Genomic DNA, 19,196 nt, shown 5'->3' with positions numbered 1-19,196 from the left:
GGCTCTGGGTTCGGTCCCCAGCTCCAAAAAAAAGAACCAAAAAAAAAAAAAAAAAAAAATTAACTTGCCCAAGGCTGGGAAGATGATCAGTGGTTAAAACCATGTGTTATTCAAGTGTGGCTCTGAGCATCCACATCAAATGGCTGACATCTAGCTCCAGGGGATCTAACACCCACTTTTTCTAGACAACCCCTACACCCCTCACACAGATATAAATACATACTTGAATCGCAGCTGTCTAAAGTCATAGAGCGGCTGTTTAACGCTTGCTTTCCTTTCTCCAGCGCATCAAATGAACACATTTTAGGGAGACTCTTCCCTCAACACCCATTTATTTCCTTTGGTCTTTGTGATGTGGACTGTACTGTAATTCTGTTGTTCACTAGTAATTCTGATTTGCTAATTCTTTGCTGTTTTCCGTGTTCTGAGGGGTAGTTTCCACAACTTGACTCTGACAGTTTAAGTGAATTACCTGGATGTGCCATCAGGAAGCACACTACCATCGCTCAGAGCCTCTGGGGCAGAAGCTTACTAACATAGGGCACCTGCCCTTTGTCCTGACATAGATGCGGCCTCATCCTGGACCCGATGCTGGCTCTAAGTAAGACTGTATCTTCACGTCTGAGCAAGTCAGCTTCGTTCTTAGCTGTTAGCTAAAATACATGCGGAGAAGCCAAGAACCAGCCCCTGCTGCTTTTGCTTCTACCATCATTCCTTGTTAAAGACAAAGCAAACTGTTCATAAAATTACTTCCTTAACTGGCTTTAAGATCTAAGTCTTGCAGAAAAAATATTTATGATGTTTCTCAAGTCTTTATAATTTAAAAAAATCTTCATTTTTACAAAACCCTTTCTCCTTTACACGAATCTTTTAGCCCCCTGATTTTGAGAGGTAGTGACATATAAATAACGTTTTCCAACTCAGTGCCACTATAAAATACCACGTAGTACGGAGCTAAACTCTCACTGAAGTTGCTGTGGAGGCTGACAGGAGGCAGGGAGAGAAGAGGCACGTGTGAGGCTACGGACTTCCTCTCTGGGAGGCAGAGTTTTGGAAACACAGCTGCGACAGTTATACAGCACTGAGGTAGCAATGCCACTGAATTGTAAAGTCAGAACAAAATGGCTTTAAAAGTGAAGTTAAGATGACTGTGACCATGGGCACAGCCCTACAATCCTAGCACCACACACTGAGGCTGACGTTCACGCCAGGCCAGGCTCCTAAGGACACGAGCAAAGAACAAAACGAAAAAGGTAGGCTCTGTCCTATGTATTTGCCACAGGATGAGGTTAATGGAGTAGGCGCTATGCTCTATGTATTTGCCACAGGATGAGGTTAGTGGAAGTCACATTTGAAGGAAGAGTGATGTGTCACTTGCGTGCGGCAGCACTTCCATGGCAGGCGTTTGGGAAGGGCAGTACAGCGTCAGAACAACGTCCCTTTGGCTTGTATCTACACTAACCGCCCTCCCTCGTGCGTGCGTGCGTGCGTGTGCGTGGCTCAAGGCCAGGGGTCAATGTCAGGTGTCTTCCTCAGTGGCTCTCACACATTTTCTGAGGCAGGGCCTCTCACCGATTCTGGACCTCAGGGACTTGGCTAGACCAGCTGGCTGGTAGCCCGCCTTGTCGGTAAGTGGGTTCTCGAGATACAAACTCTGGCCCTCACCTTAAGATGGAAAGCAAATTACTAAGTTGGTGATTAACCTTTTAATTTTTCTATGTTTCTATGTTTAGAGGTGTTTGGTCTGAATGTCTGTCTGTGTTCTGTGTGCTTGGTGCCCCAGGAGGCCAGGAGAGGTCCCTTCAGACAGGAACTGTATGAATGGCCGTAAGCCACCGTGCGTGTGGGGAGTCACTTAGCTGTCTATCTGTCGAGCTCCGGATTTACCTGGTAGAGAGGATAAAGTGGCAGACAGGTACCTGGCTAGATCGAAGCTTCTTATTTTCCAGGTGGCTCTTCTCCTGCAGCAGGGCTTCCTTCTTGGAGACGATGGCCTCGCGCTTCTTCAGCTCTTCCTCCAGCATCTCTAGTTCCTGGCGCTGGCTTAGAACTTTCTCTACTTCTTCATCTAACCATTTCCTTTGCTCATCCAATTTCTATGTTGAAAGAAACACTATGATTTATTTCTCCTCTTACCATAAAAAAAACTTATTATTCTAAGTGGCTAAAAATCTTTAAAACAAACAGTAAAACTATCAGAGCAATTCATTTTGCCATCTGACTGGTGATTCTGCTCTGTCTTTTAAATCAGGCTGGTATCCCCACCTGCAGAGAGGCCAGGCTTCCCCCAGGCTTCCACTGGACGCTCTCCAGCCTGCAAGAGCAGTACTGTTCAGCTCCCTGTGACTAATCTCTGATCCACTGCCAGCCTGCAGATGGTGGCTGATACAAGGTCATCTGAGTAAGTAAATAAACACCCTACTCTATCAACACTGGAATAAAACTCCATGAACAAAACAAATCCACCTTGTGGCTTCTCAACTTCAAATGCTATAAAATAAAGCACAAGGGCAGAAGGACTACGAAGTAAATGTGTTAGAATTCTGACAATTAAACCCTACACACAAGGACACGTGTAAAACCCAAGCAGAATGCATGAGCCACAGGCACACGGGGATGTCATCAAAGCCGCTACAGCGACAAACAAGTAGGAAGTCAGCTTAGCACTGTTTCCCAGGCCTCCATGGGCCTGAGAGAGGATCCTAGAAATGTCTCTAAGAAGTGAGGAAGCAGACATGGAGTCCGCAGCCTGCAGTCCCAGCACTCCAGACGTGCAAGTATGAGTTCCGGAGATCAGAGATCAGAGCTGAGCTGAGACCCCATCACAGAACAACCAAAAGACAAGGTGGCAAATCCGCTTGAGCAAAGCGCGGTGTGGCTAAGGCAACAAAGATGCAGAGCCGTCATGGCAGCCATCCTGAGGTCTGAGCAGCAGCAGCTCTGCCACTACCAGGAGTGCGGGCGGGCTCGCTCAGTGCTTAAGTCTGCAGGGTAGCCTCAAACCAACAAGAGGCCTTGTAAAGTTCACAATTAAATTAATATTTACAGACTTCTCAGCGGTGAGTGAGGCTCCCAGTTTAAAAAAAAAAAAGACAATTACAATTGTTGAAAATATTTCTGAGTGCAAATGGAATGTGGGAATATTCCTGTACTCTAATGTCGTAATATGTAAAATTTAAATAATGTTTTTCAAAACTTAAATAGATGTATTTGTACTCTCAATATAGTTACAATTTTAAGTATACTTTTTCTCAAATATTTCCAATTTCTTTTGAAATTAGTTTATGGGTTCTGGTTTTCTTTTTAAAATATGGTACTAAAATACTCTTTAATATGTTATAGTCCATATACAATTTGGTTCTGTTTGAATGTAGAGCTCTGGAGTTTAGAAATATACCTGTCTCTATAAATAAATGTAATCTGGTGAACTTGGAATGCATACAATATTCAAATAAATCACTCGTGCCAACATAACAAGAACACATTTCTGGATGAGAAATAATTTAATAAAATGTTTTGAAAGAAACATAGGACATTTTATAAACAAACAGAAATCTAATGCTTGAAGAGTTCATTCAGAATCCGCTACTTTTAACCGACATATAGCCACTCACTCATCAGCACTGAGAGACTTGGAAACACCAAGCACACCTGACTGACCTGGAGCTGGTCCACACTTCTGAAAGGACCTTTTCTTCTGTTCAAGTTAAAGGCATCCGTGTCCTCAGCCTTGGGGTGCAGACCTTCTCCCTGCCCTGCATTTAACTGCAGCTCCTGGACACAGAGAGAAGAGGCTTTATTCATTTTACTACCCGTCTCTCACTAGATGCGCAGATCTTCCCTCTTCCCCCTTCCACTGTCCCTTTCCATGCTGGGTAACCGTGCTGGGCTAGACCCCAGAGTCACCAGTGTGCCAGGTTAGACCGCAGAGCCATGAGCATGCCAGGTTAGACCCCAGAGCCACGCGTGCACCAAGCATGCGCTGTTGAAATTACGCCCACAGGCGTGGAGTGGATTTCTGGGCATTCACATGCCTTGTGACAAGAGTGAGCAGAAGACACAGAGTGAGGTCACCTCACACTAGAAGCCGTGAAGTCAGGCTGACCGACTGACTCCACTGGGCCTTGCTTTCATTCTTTGAGTTACACATGAGCACGTTCTGCCGCTGTGATTCTCAGTCACCCACGCTGTCTGCCTGCCATGGCTGTGTCTGAACTTATTCTAGCAGAAATGCACTTTCCTGGTGCACAATAATTCTGCCCTCCACCAGTAGTGGCTTGGTGGTTAAGACTGTGCTGATCTTACAGATCTGAGTGTGGCTCCTAGAAGCCAAGTCAGTCAGGTGGCTTACAACCCCTGTCACTCCAGCTGCAGGGGATCAGATGTTTTGAACTTTGTGGGACCTGTGCTCATATGCATACACAAAGACACCACCCACATATATGAAATTGAAAACAAATATTGTTTTTAAGTGGGAGCCGCAGAGCCTGGTAAGAGCAGACAGCAGAGCCCCAAGAGAGCAGTGTCCAGCTTCACTGGCTTCCCTTTGCATCATAAAGACTCAGCCAATGCTCACCATGTCCCCTGCAATCGATCGGGAAGAGAGCGGATCAGAGGAGGCCATGAGTGAGAGTTCCGCACGGACGGTAACTCAGGGACAGACATACAGGGAGGAAGAGGCCAAGGGACCGGGCTTCTTCAGGGATTATTTAAGTTCTCAGTAAATCTGCAGATACTTGGTTGGACATGATTTGCTTGTTGCTGATCAACGTGGGCAAGTATAGAAGTGGAAAGTGTTTAGATACTTTGATAGCAATCCCACCTGATAATTTTATATCTGCTGACCTCAATGAGTTAAAACAGAGGTTCTCAACCTACCAGTTATGGCTCCTTTGGCAAACCTCTATGTATAAAACTATTTCATTATGATTCATAACAGCAATACAATTACAGTTATGAAGTAGAGATGTTAAGAATTTTATGGTTGGGGTCACCACAACATGAGGAACTAACTGTAGCAAAGGACCCCAGCATCAGGGGGGCTGAGAATCACTGAGTTAAACATGGTGCTTCTTGGGGTGTGGCTTATACTCCTGCTACAGGAGTTGAGACAAGAGAATCACATGCTTGAGGCCAACTGAGACAAGAATAGTAAGTACACACACACACACACAAACACACACACGTGTATATAGAGAGAGGAATTGTCTAAGGACACTGGGCAGAGTGGCAGACACACCTGTCCCCGACCTTCACCATGAGTTCGAGGCCAGTCTGGGCTCCACAGTGAGCTCCTGTCATAAAGACAACCAAGTGGAGAAAGCATGTGTGGTAGGGCTTTATTAGTGAGATCTTACTTCCCTAACTACCCTGCAGTACTCACAGATCGGCGCCCAGCCCAACCATCCTCAGAGAGCCTTCCTCCAGCGTCTGATGGAGCAGGTGCAGAGACAAACATTAGGGAGAGCTCAAGAAACCCCGAGGAAGAGGAGGAGAAAGGACTGTAGGAGCCAGAGGGGTCCCGGACACCACAACTAAGCAGGGCTCCTAGAGCTCAGAGACTGAAGTGACACGCACGGACCCTGTGTGGGCCTGAGCTGCGTCCTTCTGGCTGTGTAGCCTGGTGTTCTTGTGGGACTTCTCAGCTTGGGAGTGGAGGGGAGGTCTCTGACTCTCTTGCCTGCTCTTGGGACTGTTTTTCTCCTCCTAAGTTGCCTTGTCCACCCTTCATATGAGTGAGGTCTGTGCATAGTCTTACCGTAAATTGTTACTTCCTGTTTTGTTGATATCCCTGCTCTTTTCTGAAGGCAAATGGAGGAGTGGACCTGTGGGGGAGGGGTGGGTATGTGGGGAGGGCTGGATCTGTAAGGGAGGGGTGGATCTGTGGAGGAGAGATGGGGCTGTGGAGGAGGGATGGGTCTGTGGGGGAGGGGTGTGTGTGTGGGAGGGGTGGGAGTGTGGGGAAGGGGTGGGGTGTGGGGAGGGGTGGGTCTGTGGGGAGGGGTGGGTCTGTGGGGAGGGGTGTGGGAGAGGTGGGAGTGTGGGTTGGGGTGGGTCTGTAGGGGAGGGGTGGGTCTGTGGAAGAGGGGTGGGTCTGTGGGTTGGGGTGGGTCTGGGGGGGAGGGGGGGGTCTGTGGAGGAGGGGTGGGTCTGTGAGGAGGGAGATTGGAGGAGGGAAAGAGTGGTGGAGGGGAAACTGCAGTCGGGCTGTAATGTGTGGGAGAAGAGTGAAAGTAAATCAATAGCCATAATCCAACCTGTCCTGCATCGCTGTAGGAACACAGACTGTAGGAACACAGACGCTGCTGCTGTTGCTATGGAGCGCCAGCCCGTGTCAGCTCCTCAGAGAGCAGAGAGAACTTAAAGTGGCAGTGAAGACCGTGTCAATGTTCTCAGGAGCGTTATGCACCATTACAAACTACAACCTGAGCGTCCACTGATGGGTCAAAATTAAAAGCTGCGTAAGGCTGGGCGTGGGGCACTTTAAGTCCTAGCACTCAGGAGGCAGCGGCAGGAAGACTTCTGAGTTTGAGGCCAACCTGGTGGGCACACAGTGAGTTCCAGGACAGCCAGGGAAACCTTGTCTCAAAAAGAAGTAAAAATAAAATGTTAAAGCCATTTGTTTGTTTGTTTGTTTTAAGATAGTCTTGCTATGTTGCCCAGGATGGCTTTAAACTGTCCAGTGCAAGAAATCCCCCGTATCAGCGTCAGGAGCTAGGAGTGCAGATGTTACTGCAGCCCGTGTCCCAGTGAGGAGTCAAAGCTCTGACAAGTCCTAACTCAGACCCTGGCAGCGCTGCAGCAGCTGAGAGACGTCAGGGCCCATTACCCACTCACAAGGCAGACAGAGGAAACGCACATCCTCAAGGCAAGCCTGAGGAGGGTGCTCAGAGTTGTTAATAGTTAGAGAATTTCTTGGGGCCAGAGAGAGGGCTCAGGGGTTAAGAGCACTGGCTGTTCTTCCAGAGAACCTGGGTTCAATCCCCAGCACCCACATGGCAGCTCATAACTGTCTGCAACTCCAGTTCCAGGGAATTTGACATCCTTACACAGATAAACACACAGGCAAAACACCAGTGTACATAAAATACAAATAAGTAAACTGTAAAAGTAGTTGCAGTTTCCTTTTGAAGTTTGAAAAAGTTAAAAACAAATATGCTGGCTGTACCTCTGTGAATAAAATTATGCCACAGAATTAAACATTGATAAGGGTTGACAGTGTCATATTATACATACATTGTCACACTTCATGAAGACTGACGACACTAACAAGCTGTCTCAGTGAATACGGTGCTTGTCACCAAATCTGCTCAGATGCATGTGAGGAAGGACAGAGCAGACCTTGCACCCGGTCCTCTGACCTCCACACATGCACTTCCTGGCCCATGCATACCCATGCTTACACACAGAGAAAAATAAATGCAAAAACAAAAATTTGAAAATTATAAAAAAATAAAATTTAATGATATCAAACCCATACATTGTATGGTAAAGAAATTATATCCCAATAAAATTTTTATAATAGCAAAAAAATGTAAGAATGGGCAAATGCTTTTCAAGCTCCATAACTAGGTTCTGTGTTGTGTTTTAACGGGTCTGAGAACAGATGATAGCCGAGCTAACCTCCATCTACTCTGGGGTGCTGACAATGGAGGGGGCTGGGTTGCAGGAACAGATGGTATCCTCCTCTTTCTTCCCAAGGCTCCAGAAAACTCTAGAAAGCAGTCACAGCTTAGAAGTCCTAGGGAGCTCCTAGTTGTGCTGTAGCTTTGGGCTCTGTTTGCCGGTTCTACAGATCAAGGCCTGGCACGCAGAGCTGGAAGTGCTTAGGGTCACCCTTTTCCAAGGAGCCCCTGGGAGGGAGCGGAGGGTGATGATGGCAGGCAGGCAGGCAGGCACCTTAGATAGGAACACACAGACAGAGGCTACTGCTCTCCCCACACATCTCAGGCAAGTATAGAGAGATGCTGGGGTGGACACAACGCCAGCCTTGCCCCAGACCCAGGCTGACACATGGTTCCTCCCATTATCCACCCGGTGGACCCCCTGGGTGTGCCTGCAGACAGGGGCCTTGCTGCATTGGGACCTCCCATCCAGCAGGAGGAGCAATGTGTGCCAAAGCATCTAAAAATGAGAGTCCTTTACCGATGACACTGTTTACAGGTTCCCTTTATAAGCTTAAGTTTTTGACACTCATAACTAAAGATCTGGGTTTTTATCACTGTAACTTATTTGTGATGCCAAACCTTCACGACAGCACTCAGCATTGAGCAAACAGCTTTTACTGTGTGGCTAAGCAAAGCTTTCTGTGAGTAAGGACAGGACTGAGAAACAGGCAAGGCAAGAGACAGGGCCCACACCAGCCGAACGGAGGCCCGAAGGTTTCCCACAATGCTTAGCAGGAACTATGGACAAGATTACTTTGAGTTTTTGTTGATCTCTCTTAACTTCTGCATCCAGCTGCTTCTTTTTCTCGCTCTCTTCCCGAAGCCTTCTCTGCAGCTGCACTTTCTGGTATTTCAGGTGATCCACGTTCTGCTCCAGCTCACTGGCCCGCTTCTCATTTTGGATGGACAGTGACGCCAACTTCTTACTATCTTGCTGCTTCTTTTGTAAGACCTGAGACCACATAGAATATTCCAGGATAAGAAAGAAGAGTTTTCTCATTTCCTTTTTTTTTTTTTCCAGAGCCCGAGGACTGAACCCAGGGCCTTGCGCTTGCTGGCAAGCGCTCTGCCACTGAGCTAAATCCCCACCCCTCTCATTTCCTAATGGCACAAGATTTTCATTCAGCAGTAAGGGCAGCCATTTTTTCATTTACATTCTTTTTTGACAGGTTCACTAACACGTCTACTTTTCTACAGTTCTTTAAAAATTTTTAAGACAGGATCTCTCATTTCTAATTTTGTAATTGAAAACATTGCATGTTCATCAGATATATAAACAAAAATTGATGAAACTTATGTTAATCAGGAAACTCAATCAGAGGGCTGGAGAGATGGCTCAGCCGTTAAAGGCTAGGCTCACAACCAAATGTAAGGAAACTCAATCACTTTTGCTTTTTTTATAAAGAATTTAATTTAAAATATATGTGGCATGAAGTATTCCAGTTACTGTCTATCTGCAATCCACTTGTAGTGTCTTCTGTAATACACACACACACACACACACACACACACACACACACACACACACACACAGGCACAGTGGCTCACACTATAATCTTGACACTGAAAAGACTGAGGCAGGACATTCTGGCGCTAGACAGTGAGACACTATCTCAAACACACACACACACACACACACAGAGTGAAATATTAATGGGTGTATATGTATATATATAATATATGTATGTATGTATAAACTAGAATACCACAAAACTGAGTTTATATATATATATATATATATATATATATATATATATATAAAATTATGCTATTCCAGGCTCCAAGTCTACCTGTCCTGTTCCATGACACAGTTCATGAAATGTTCATCATATAAGGAGACATGTTTATGTATGTGAATCCACTCCCTTTTATTTTCTACAGATCCTGGAGGTAACTGCACAATATCCCACTGTTAGTTCGGGATCCTGTTTTTCTGGTTCAACTGTAGCCTGAGTCATTGAACCTCTGAAGAAGTTGAGTAGAGTAGGCCATTTCCCCTAAAGTCCATCCCATTCAAAATGATCTGTTAGTAGCACTAAAAGCACACTCACATTTCCCAAGTGCTTATAGCAGTATTAAATACCAGTATGTTGCAAATTACTCCCAGGCAAACAAATGACACATCTAACACTTGTGTTGTGGCACTGTGAGGAGGTAAGGGAATAGGGAGTGGTGACTACCCTAGCTTTATAAGGCAAAACCAGGAGGATGAACACAGGTTCAAGAACAGCCTCATCTACATAGTGAGTTCTAGGATGCCTAAGGTTACATAGCAAGACTCTGATAAACAAGCAAAAAGAATTAAGGAAGTTATTAATACATTATGCAGGTCATAAGTAATCATTATCTTAATTTTAGAAATAGATCACTAACAAACATTTTGGTTTAATTTAAATATTCATGCAAATATTAAAGTTCACAGTGGTGCTATTTAAAGGGAATGCTGGACCGGCATTAGTCAGACTGGGGCCTGCACTGCAAAGCATCTGATTAGACTGAGGTAGCAGTATTTCCATGCAAGACATCTTGTTTATTTCAGAGAGAGAATAATCCAGGTTGGGCTTGAACTCATAATCCTCAGCTGCCTTGTATGCTAGGACTGTAAGAGTATACCACCATACCAGCTCCTTACATTTTCACACACACACACACACACACACACACACACATCTTAAATTAAAATGACATTATTTCCTCCCTTCCTTTTCCCCCCCTCCAATCTGTCTTTTGTACTCCCACTTGATCTCTCTCTAATTAATGGTCTCCATTCCATTTCTGTAATTGCTATTACATAAATATGCATACACACACACACACACACACACTCACATCTTCCTAAATATGTAACTATAACCTGTTCATTCTGTATAATGGTACACATATATCTGTATACATAAGAAGTCATATATACACATATGACTTCAGAGGTGACTGCCTGGTATTGGATAGCTAATTGGGGCATCTCCCCTAGGGAAGATTGTTCTGCCACTTTCAGTCGTCAGATGTGTAGATATACACTGTGATGGTTTATATATGCTTGGCCCAGGGAGTGGCACTATTAGAAGGTGTGGCCCTGTTCAAGTAGGTGTGGCAGTTGGATATGAGCTTTAAGACCCTCATCCTAGCTGCCTGGAAGTCAGTATTCTCCTCGCAGCCTTCAAATGAAGATGTAGAACCCTCAGCTCCTCCTGCACCAGGCCTGCCTGGATGCTGCCCTGCTCACACCTTGATGATAATGGACTGAACCTCTGACCCTGTGAGCCAGCCCCAGTTAAATGTTGTCCTTATTAGAGTTGCTGTGGTCATGGTGTCTGTTCACAGAAGTAAAATCCCAACTAAGACAGATATCAAAGGCACGAGAACTTCTAGAAGGGTGCACTTTGTTTCAGCCCTCTGCTCAATGACAGGTTTTTTTCCTGAAGTTCAGTTGTGTCTTTTTTTCTCCTTTCCTTTGTAGCAAAAAAGCATCTAGAGCAGAAAATAGGAAAAGCAAAATATGTTTTCTTATTCAGAGCTTTATTACTTTTTATTTTTAGTGGAACTGTGCCATTTTTGTTTTTATTTGCAACAAGATAAATATCTGCTGCTACCTCTCTGGTATGTCAGGACTTATCACTGCTGGGAGACACAGAGGTGATCATAGGAAAAGAACCCCTCCTCCTGACGTTTCTAGTATCACCTTAAAGAGCACCAAACACAAAAGCAAACAGTAATAAAGCTCTGAATAGGTCAATTATAGCTCAACTCTACCTACAATGGGGACAATATAAATATAGAAACAACAGATAGAATGGGCAGTAGATATGGTAGCATACTCCTTTAATCTAAGCTCTCAAGATACAGAGGCAGGAGGATGGTGAGGAAGACAGGCTTGGCTACATAGTAAGATTCTGTCTCAAAAAATACAAAACAAATGAAACAGAATTGCAAGCACATTCTAGAGTCTTCAAAAACACTGGAAATGGTTTCCTTGCACAAAATCTTTCTGTATAGAATATTCTTAAGAATAGGATGTGCCTGTCTGTGTTTTCCCCCAGAACTGAGCCTAGGGCCTCAAACATTCTCATTAAACCACACGCTCCACCCTAGAAAATAAGTTGTGGCTCTCTGTTTAGTTATTGCTGAATCCAAAGCACACCTGGGTTGTTAAGTCCTAGTTAGGACTAACGTGACTAACCTTGTAAGCAACCAATTACGGTTTCAGAGACACAGTGTCTACAGCGTGTCTACAGCGTGTCAACTGACCCCTGATGTTGAATATGCACTGCTTAACTGAGTCTCTTTTGTCCTTCAGAAAAGGATGCAAATTTTGCTATCTTTATGTCTTATTTGTATGATTTTATGCCAAGATTAAATGTTTATTGAATAAAGAAAGACCCGATCCAGACTATAAAATACATTAAGTAATGAACAGTCTAGGTAAATGGAAATGCCATACAGTTCTGATGATTAAAAACTCAATTCCATTTCTCTCAATACAAGAATCCTCAGAGGGAGACCTGTGGTGCCAGGGATCAGAACCAGGGTCTCGCACATACTAGGGAAGCCCTGTGCCACTGGCTTCGTCCTAGCCCAATGGGAGTCAGAATTAAGAAAGGATGGCTTGGCCAGGGACGGTGGAGCACATCTGCAATGTCACAACTGCAAACTTGAACTCTGACGCACGGCCATCCTGGTCAGGACAGCCAGGGCTACGCACACTAAGACTCTAAACATTAAACAAACAAACACGAGCCAAGTGGCTTTGTGAGGTTACTGGATTGGACTTGGTAAGTTACCTGAACTCTCAGCTTTGCAGCATCCATCTTTTTACGGAACTCCTTCTGTAATTTTACCTTCAGAGCAACATCAGAAAGGTCTTTGCCTTCCAGCTCCTGCAGCTGCTTTCGGGTTTCCGTGAGCTCCACTTTTGCCTGCTCAGCCTCATGCTCCAGCTTTGTTACCTTCAGAGAATACTGTCTGCTCACAGACTTGGCATTGTCACCTTCACCGAAACACAGCGGAAGAAGAATTACAAACTCCAATCCCACACTGAAGCAGGGGCGGCTACAACCGAGCTCTGCCGTTGAACAGGCAGATGGACCTGCAGGCTCCCCAGCAAACCCAGCTTGCCCTCGGCCCCCAGCCTTCTTAAAAATGGCTCCTGTCTGGTGCCAGCTGATCTCTTCACGGCTTTATCTTTTGTGTCTACTGTTTAGCCAGGATCTATTTTTTATGTATTTTTATGTATGTGTATATCTGTATATGTCAGTGCATGTGTGTGCTGTCCACTGGGGCCAGAGAGGCTGTGGATTCTGTGGAGCTGGAGTTATCCAGGGTTGTGAGTCACCCAGTGTGGGAGCTGGGAACCAAACGCAGGTCTCTCCAGCCTAGTGAGTTGTTATATCCTCTCAAGTTGCAACTGAGGTTGCCTGGCATCGAGCTTCAGCTAAGACAGGAGGAAGCTGGAAAGACAGCTCATCGTTAAGGGCACTGACTGCTCTTCAGAGAAGCTAAGCTCATTTCCCTGTACCCATATGGGGGCTGACAAGCATTCACAACTCCAGTTCCATGTGGCATATACACACGCTACATCGATACTGTGGCATGCATGTATATACACACAACAAATAAATATAATTTAAAAAATAAGTATCCCTTAATACAGAGCTAACTCTTCTTCCTGCATTTCATTACACTTGACCTTAGCCAAAAGGCTGAGAAGCGATCTTCACTTCATTGAAGTAATTAAATATTTTTAAATTTATTTATTTATTTGTGTGTGTGTGTGTGTGTGTGTGTGTGTGTGTGTGTGTGTGTGTCCCAAATGTCCCAAGTGCAGGCCTGAGAAAAGCTTTGTCAGTTCTCGCTCTATAATACAGACCCTGGGATTTGAACTCAGGCCCTGAAGATGCGTGGCTCAGCGGTCCCCAGCTCCGTGAACTACTTTGTTGTTTTCTCAATCCCAGCTGTGGCTAAATTTAGCAGAGCCAAAGCAGCAGACAGTAAAGTCTTTTAATTTTTAGAATAAAAATATAACAAACACAGAGTGAGCTGTCTTCACATTCTAGCACGCCATACCTACGTAACAGTAATATACACGACTGAGACTACTGGGGAGGAGAGGACCGAGGAGCCTGAGCTAACCAGCGGGAACGACGTGGTACCCACCCCCAGCCTGACAAAAACTTGGTTTATCAAAGAAATAACTCTTAAGGACAAATCTTTAAATTTTCAGAGAAATAAAAACTGTCTACAGATAAAGTCCAGTGGTTAATGTTAACAATAAACTTTCAGGCTGAGGAGAGAGCTCACTGGGAGTTCATGTGTAGTGTGCTCCAAGCCCTGAGTTCAATCCCCAATAAGGAAAAATAACCAAGGAAAACTGAACTAAGTCAACACTGATTGATAATTACAGGTGGTCACTCTCAGTCCCTGGCTTATGTGGCAGCAGTTAGTGGCCAGCACACACAAACACTGAACCTGCTTTTGCCTTGGTTTTGCTGTCACTGTGGTTGTATTGCAGAGGGAATGTCACTCTGTAGCCCAGGCTGTCCTGGAAGTCACTGCCTGGCTCAGACTGGCTTTGAACCTACAGAATTCCTCCTTTTCAGCTTCTGAAGTGCTGTGATTACAGAGGGGAGGCCCAGCTAAAACCCCGTTTAATCCCCTGCTCTACAGGGAAAAGGAAAAGAAACGTGTTCCTTTAAGGTACACACGAAGTACCATGAAGTTCTCACACAAGCAGAACAGTTCAAAGGAGTCCTGGCCTCAGACTCTGGCACATGCTGGCTCCGACACACAGCTCTGTGAAGCAAGCCGAGCTGCCCAGGACAGCTGTGAGCCACGGAGCTGGAGTGCACGGCCACCACATCACAGGGCGTCTCCGTGCCCTTCCTCACACCCGTGCGACACTGTTACCTGTTTTGATTAACTCTTTGATCAGATCTTCCTTCATCCTGATGTTAATTGTGAGTTCTCGCATTTTCTGTTTAGCTTTATTAAGCATGAGTTCTGAAGTCCTTAATTTTTGTAAATTTAACTCTTGACTCTCTTGGAGAGATTCCATCTTCAAATCTTTAAAATCAAAGACACAAAAATCTCAGTGTATAATACTCAATGGGAGCAGAATTTGAAACGTTAAAGACAGAACAAGACCAACCTAGAGTGTCTCAGTTACTCTTCTGTTGTGTGAGAAGCATGGTTGTTGCAATTTACACAAGACACCACTGAGTTTGCCTCACAGCTTCAGAGGGTTAGAGGCCTGAGGGCAGAGCAAGGCAGCAGGGACCGCTGAGAGCTCACACCTTGACCCACAACCACAAGGCAAGAGAGCACAGTGCGAATGCTGTGAGCTTTTTAAACCCTTAAAGCCTGTCACCCCCAGTGACACACTTCCTCCAACAGGTCACCCCTCCTAATTCTTCCCACACAGTCTGCCAACTGGAGACCACGCATTGAAACAAGCCTGTGGGCTGTTCTTGGTACCCACACCGAGGTAGCAGAAGAACAGGAGGGGCTTCCAAACAGGAAGCACGTGCAGCAACTGACACCTAAGCTTTGAGCTTGGCAAGTTTTTAGTCTAGGTTTTTAATTGAAAATGTAATCTTTATACATAAAGCTATGCATATATGTATCATTCCATACGACTGGAAGAACAGCTTTAGTTCCCTTTAGCTAAGTGAGGCAGATATGGAAGCTGCTACCTTGTCCCTCGAGACTGTGCTGCAGCACAGGGTGTCAGGGTGGGAGCAGTCACGGCAGTGGGCTGGCACAGAGGGACTGGTGTGGTGCTCATGCACATTGTGGCCCGAGTTTCCTTTGTGACTGCAGACCAGTAACAAATGACTCAAGGACGGACACTGGACTAGCGCCTAACTCTACTACTCCTGCATTCTAAATTATCACTAGCTTTTAGTCTAATTTTGGTAGATATTGTAAGCATGTTATGTTTATCATTTGACACTTTTGATGTTCGGTTCTCTATAATATTACTTTTATGCATTATTCCACTTACAGGACAAAGTGTGGTAAGGTTAGCTGGGGAAGTGGCCCAGTGGTGAGGAGCACACTGGCGGCCCTCACAGCGACCCGAGTTTGATTCCCAATGCCCACCACATTGCACAGCTCACGACTGTAACATCACACTCCTGGCCTCTGCAGTATCTGTGCATATGTGCACAAACCCACAGAAGAACTTTAAGAATGTCTTTTCATTTTGCAAACTTTAATTAAAATAAAATGACATGATCCTCCTTCCTCTTCCTCCCCTCTTGCCCTCTCTCCTTCCCCCACTTCAGCCCCTTCCTCGTCCCCTGCTGCTGCTTCACACATTCATGGCTCCTTTCTCTTTGATTACTACTGATTACATAACTGTTTTTAATAAACCATTACTAGCATAGAGGACACTAATTAGGCTTCAAGCACAATGGCGTGCTGACCAGGAGACACGCCTCGTAGGCTGGGCAGGGCGTAACCAGCAACACAAAGCAGGGCAAGTCTGCATCCACACCTCTGCCCTCAGAGTTTGTCTCCACACAGCTGACTGGGGGAAACCCTTTTAGTTTTCATTTTTGAGACAGGAGCTCGTTAAGTAATCCAGGGCTACTTTGAATTAAGTAATCCAGGGCTACTTTGAATTCTTACTGCCTTGGTGCCTAAGTGCTGAGGCTGCAGGTGTAGAAACCCACCCAGGTTTTAGAAACCAATGAATGAATATGTAGGAAAAAATAGAGGCGGATGTGAGAGTGAACCATGTTTCAGCAGCACAGGAAGCTCTGCGGCCCACTTCTGGCTTTGAGAGGATGGGGTGCTTTTTAAATGGCCACTAATTGACCCATACACCCGTGCTAACAGGGGACACCTACCTCCATTCCCCAGATAGGACCTCTGACACTCAGCCTGAGTGTCACTCATTTCAACAAGAGAGCAAACAGAGCCTGGCTTTTTGACCCATGAGTGACTTCTAGATCTAAAAAAGAACATTTTTAGAACATTAGAATTAAAGGCAACTTCCTTGTTAGCATTTCCCAGATTCTCAAATTAGATCCTCTAAAAGGTAACAGAGTGTTTTAAAACAAGCATATTTGACTAATACTCTTTAAAATCAAGGGATTACCTCCAACTCAGATCCAAGGTTTGCAACCACTGTGGCAGAATACAAAAATCAAACAACAACAAAGCAAAATAAACAAAAACCCTCTCTGGATGCCGAAGTCTAGCGGCTCAGTGGTTAAGAGCACTTGTTGCTCTTTCAGAAAGAACCCAGGTTCAATGCCCAGCATCTACATGGCCACTAGCGACCAACTGTAACGTCAGGCCCAAGACTCTGAAGCCCTCTTCCAGCCTCCTCAGGCCCCAGGCAGGTAAAGACGTACTGTGGGTGAAACACATTCAAATAAAAGAAATAAAAAATTTTTAAAGATTTGTTTATTTATTAATGTATGTGAGTACACTGTAGCTATCTTCAGACACACTAGAGGAGGGCATCAGATCCCAGATGGTTGTGAGCCACCATGTGGTTGCTGGGAATTGAACTCAGGACCTCTTAACCACTGAGCCACCTCTCCAGCCCCCAAGCAAATACATTTTTAAAAATTAAAAAAAAAAAAGACTTCTGTTTAAACACTTTTTTAAATAAATAAAGATGACAGGAGATTTAGCAGAAACTCCCCACTGAGTATTAAATGGGAAAACACTACAAGGAAGAAACCACCAATTACAAGGACCATGCTTACCGAGAGGCCCCTACGACATACCTAACTCTGGGTTTCTCCTGGCCCTCTGAGTCCTCATCATCACTGTTGTCAGAGAACTGGCAGTGGAGAACTTCATCTTGGTCTTCTAGGTGACCCATCAGCATCTGACTTCGAGTTCGGAAGCCAGCGAATACTTGATCCAGAGAGTATACAGGAGAACTTGAGCAAACCTTGCAAAGGATCCCCGCCCAACAAAAGAGGCGACTCTTTAATGTCAACTCTTAGGACACACAGTGATTTTGAGGGAAATAGGTCAGTACTCTATGTCACCAATCACTGAACATATGTCCCCTGCAGCAGGTCAGAATCAGTTCCACAATGGTACACAATTCCACAGTGGTACACACCACAGACATACACTTCTCCCTGACATCGTACAGCTCTTCTTCTTGTATTCTCAGTGAAGGTTGATGGAGGACGGTTTTCAAAATAAAGCCTAGAGAAGCATCAACACCCTCCTGTCTGGAATGGCTTGTGGTCCCCAGCAAAACTGCGCATAACTCAACTGTCAAAGCCTGTGGGGAAGCGCAGGGCTGCTGCCGGATGCAAAGCCTTCGTTCCCAAATTCCAACTCTGGAAGTCAGGCACGGTCACTCGTCCTTGACGCATGCGGAGGGCAGACATTACTAAACTAATCCTCCAAATGACACTTTAATTAGAGTATAGAATAAGTAAATTCTATGGGCCACCTAGGAATATTTAATATTATAATGTTCCTACTGGAGATGTATTTTAAATACCCAAAATGGTTCTGGAAACAGTGGAGTAGAAACTGCTTTTATACTTTTATTCTAGACTCTATTTCCAAATGTTTTTCTTGCTCCTCACCTCTCAATAAGGAAATAACAGGATGACTTCTCAAAAACAAAGTAATGAAGTCTTCAGAAGACACTCAGGTGTTGGGGTGAGTCACTGCAGAAGCCATTAGAGTTGTCATGTAGATCAGGGTGCAGGCATCACAGTGGTTTCCTCACAGAGGAGCCACTGACAGTGAATGCTGAGAGGGGGAGATGCTATGTCCTTTACGTGTGAGGCTACCTCAGGGGTTGACTCCTGCCCGTGCACACAGGGCAACACTAACTAGTGGGAAGGAGATGTGACAGGAGTCCTGAGGGGAGTTGGGGAGGGAGAGACAGGGATGGATATTATTACATGCATGTGTGAAAATTTCAAAAAAACCCTGAAAACTTAAAAATCCAATCAGCTGAGAGGTGAACCCTCACATACTCATCCCAAGTGTGTGCTTCGTCCCAATCCTCTGATATCTGATTTCTGTGTTCCTGTGGCCGGTCATCCCATGCTGTCACAATGAGGGGGACAGGTTTCTAAGTGGCCTCCTAGTGCTGAGAACTGAGGTACAAGGATAGGCCCCCAGCCCTTCCAAACAGTTCCCTTCTTTCTGTCTTGGGCCACTGAGGCCATAAAGCTCTTCTGACCCTGCTCCCTTGGCCAGGATGCTCGCCTCACAAGGGTCTGGAAACAAGAAGCCAATCAATCGAGGACTAAACCCGGAGCCCAGAGGCAAAACAGAGCTTGCCTCCTTTGAGTACTTAGTTTTTGGTCATAGACTGCAAAGGCCTAATATTTCTCCCTAATATTCAATGGAAATTAACTACATATTCCACCATAAAGAAAATGTCAGTAGCTTCCCAATGCAAAACTAAAACTTGTGATTACAATGGTTTAAAATTGAAAACCTAAGCATTGAAACGTGAAAAGCTACTGACCTTGAAGCACCCAGGCTTGGGACCTAACAGAGGAGTTGTGAGTATTCGGTTAGGACAGAGTGGGG

General features: G+C 45.2%; 1 protein-coding gene across 1 annotated transcript in view; it reads right to left on the bottom strand.

The window, feature by feature from the left end:
* Kif27 (kinesin family member 27) overlaps window positions 1–19,196 on the bottom strand; it is a 73,656-nt gene that overhangs the window by 25,784 nt on the left and 28,676 nt on the right. The window contains exons 7-13 of the mRNA XM_032885006.1: window positions 17,405–17,574; window positions 16,514–16,617; window positions 14,568–14,723; window positions 12,446–12,651; window positions 8,422–8,619; window positions 3,661–3,774; window positions 1,920–2,096 (exon numbers count right to left, since the gene is read on the bottom strand). Of these exons, the coding sequence (XP_032740897.1) occupies window positions 1,920–2,096; window positions 3,661–3,774; window positions 8,422–8,619; window positions 12,446–12,651; window positions 14,568–14,723; window positions 16,514–16,617; window positions 17,405–17,574 (1,125 nt within the window). The remainder of the gene's footprint in view (window positions 1–1,919; window positions 2,097–3,660; window positions 3,775–8,421; window positions 8,620–12,445; window positions 12,652–14,567; window positions 14,724–16,513; window positions 16,618–17,404; window positions 17,575–19,196) is intronic.

This window comes from Rattus rattus, chromosome 14 (assembly GCF_011064425.1).
Source record: "Rattus rattus isolate New Zealand chromosome 14, Rrattus_CSIRO_v1, whole genome shotgun sequence".
Taxonomy (NCBI): Eukaryota; Metazoa; Chordata; class Mammalia; order Rodentia; family Muridae; genus Rattus; species Rattus rattus.
The sequence above is the reverse complement of the archived record's forward strand: the minus strand, read 5'-3'. Positions and strand labels throughout refer to the sequence as shown.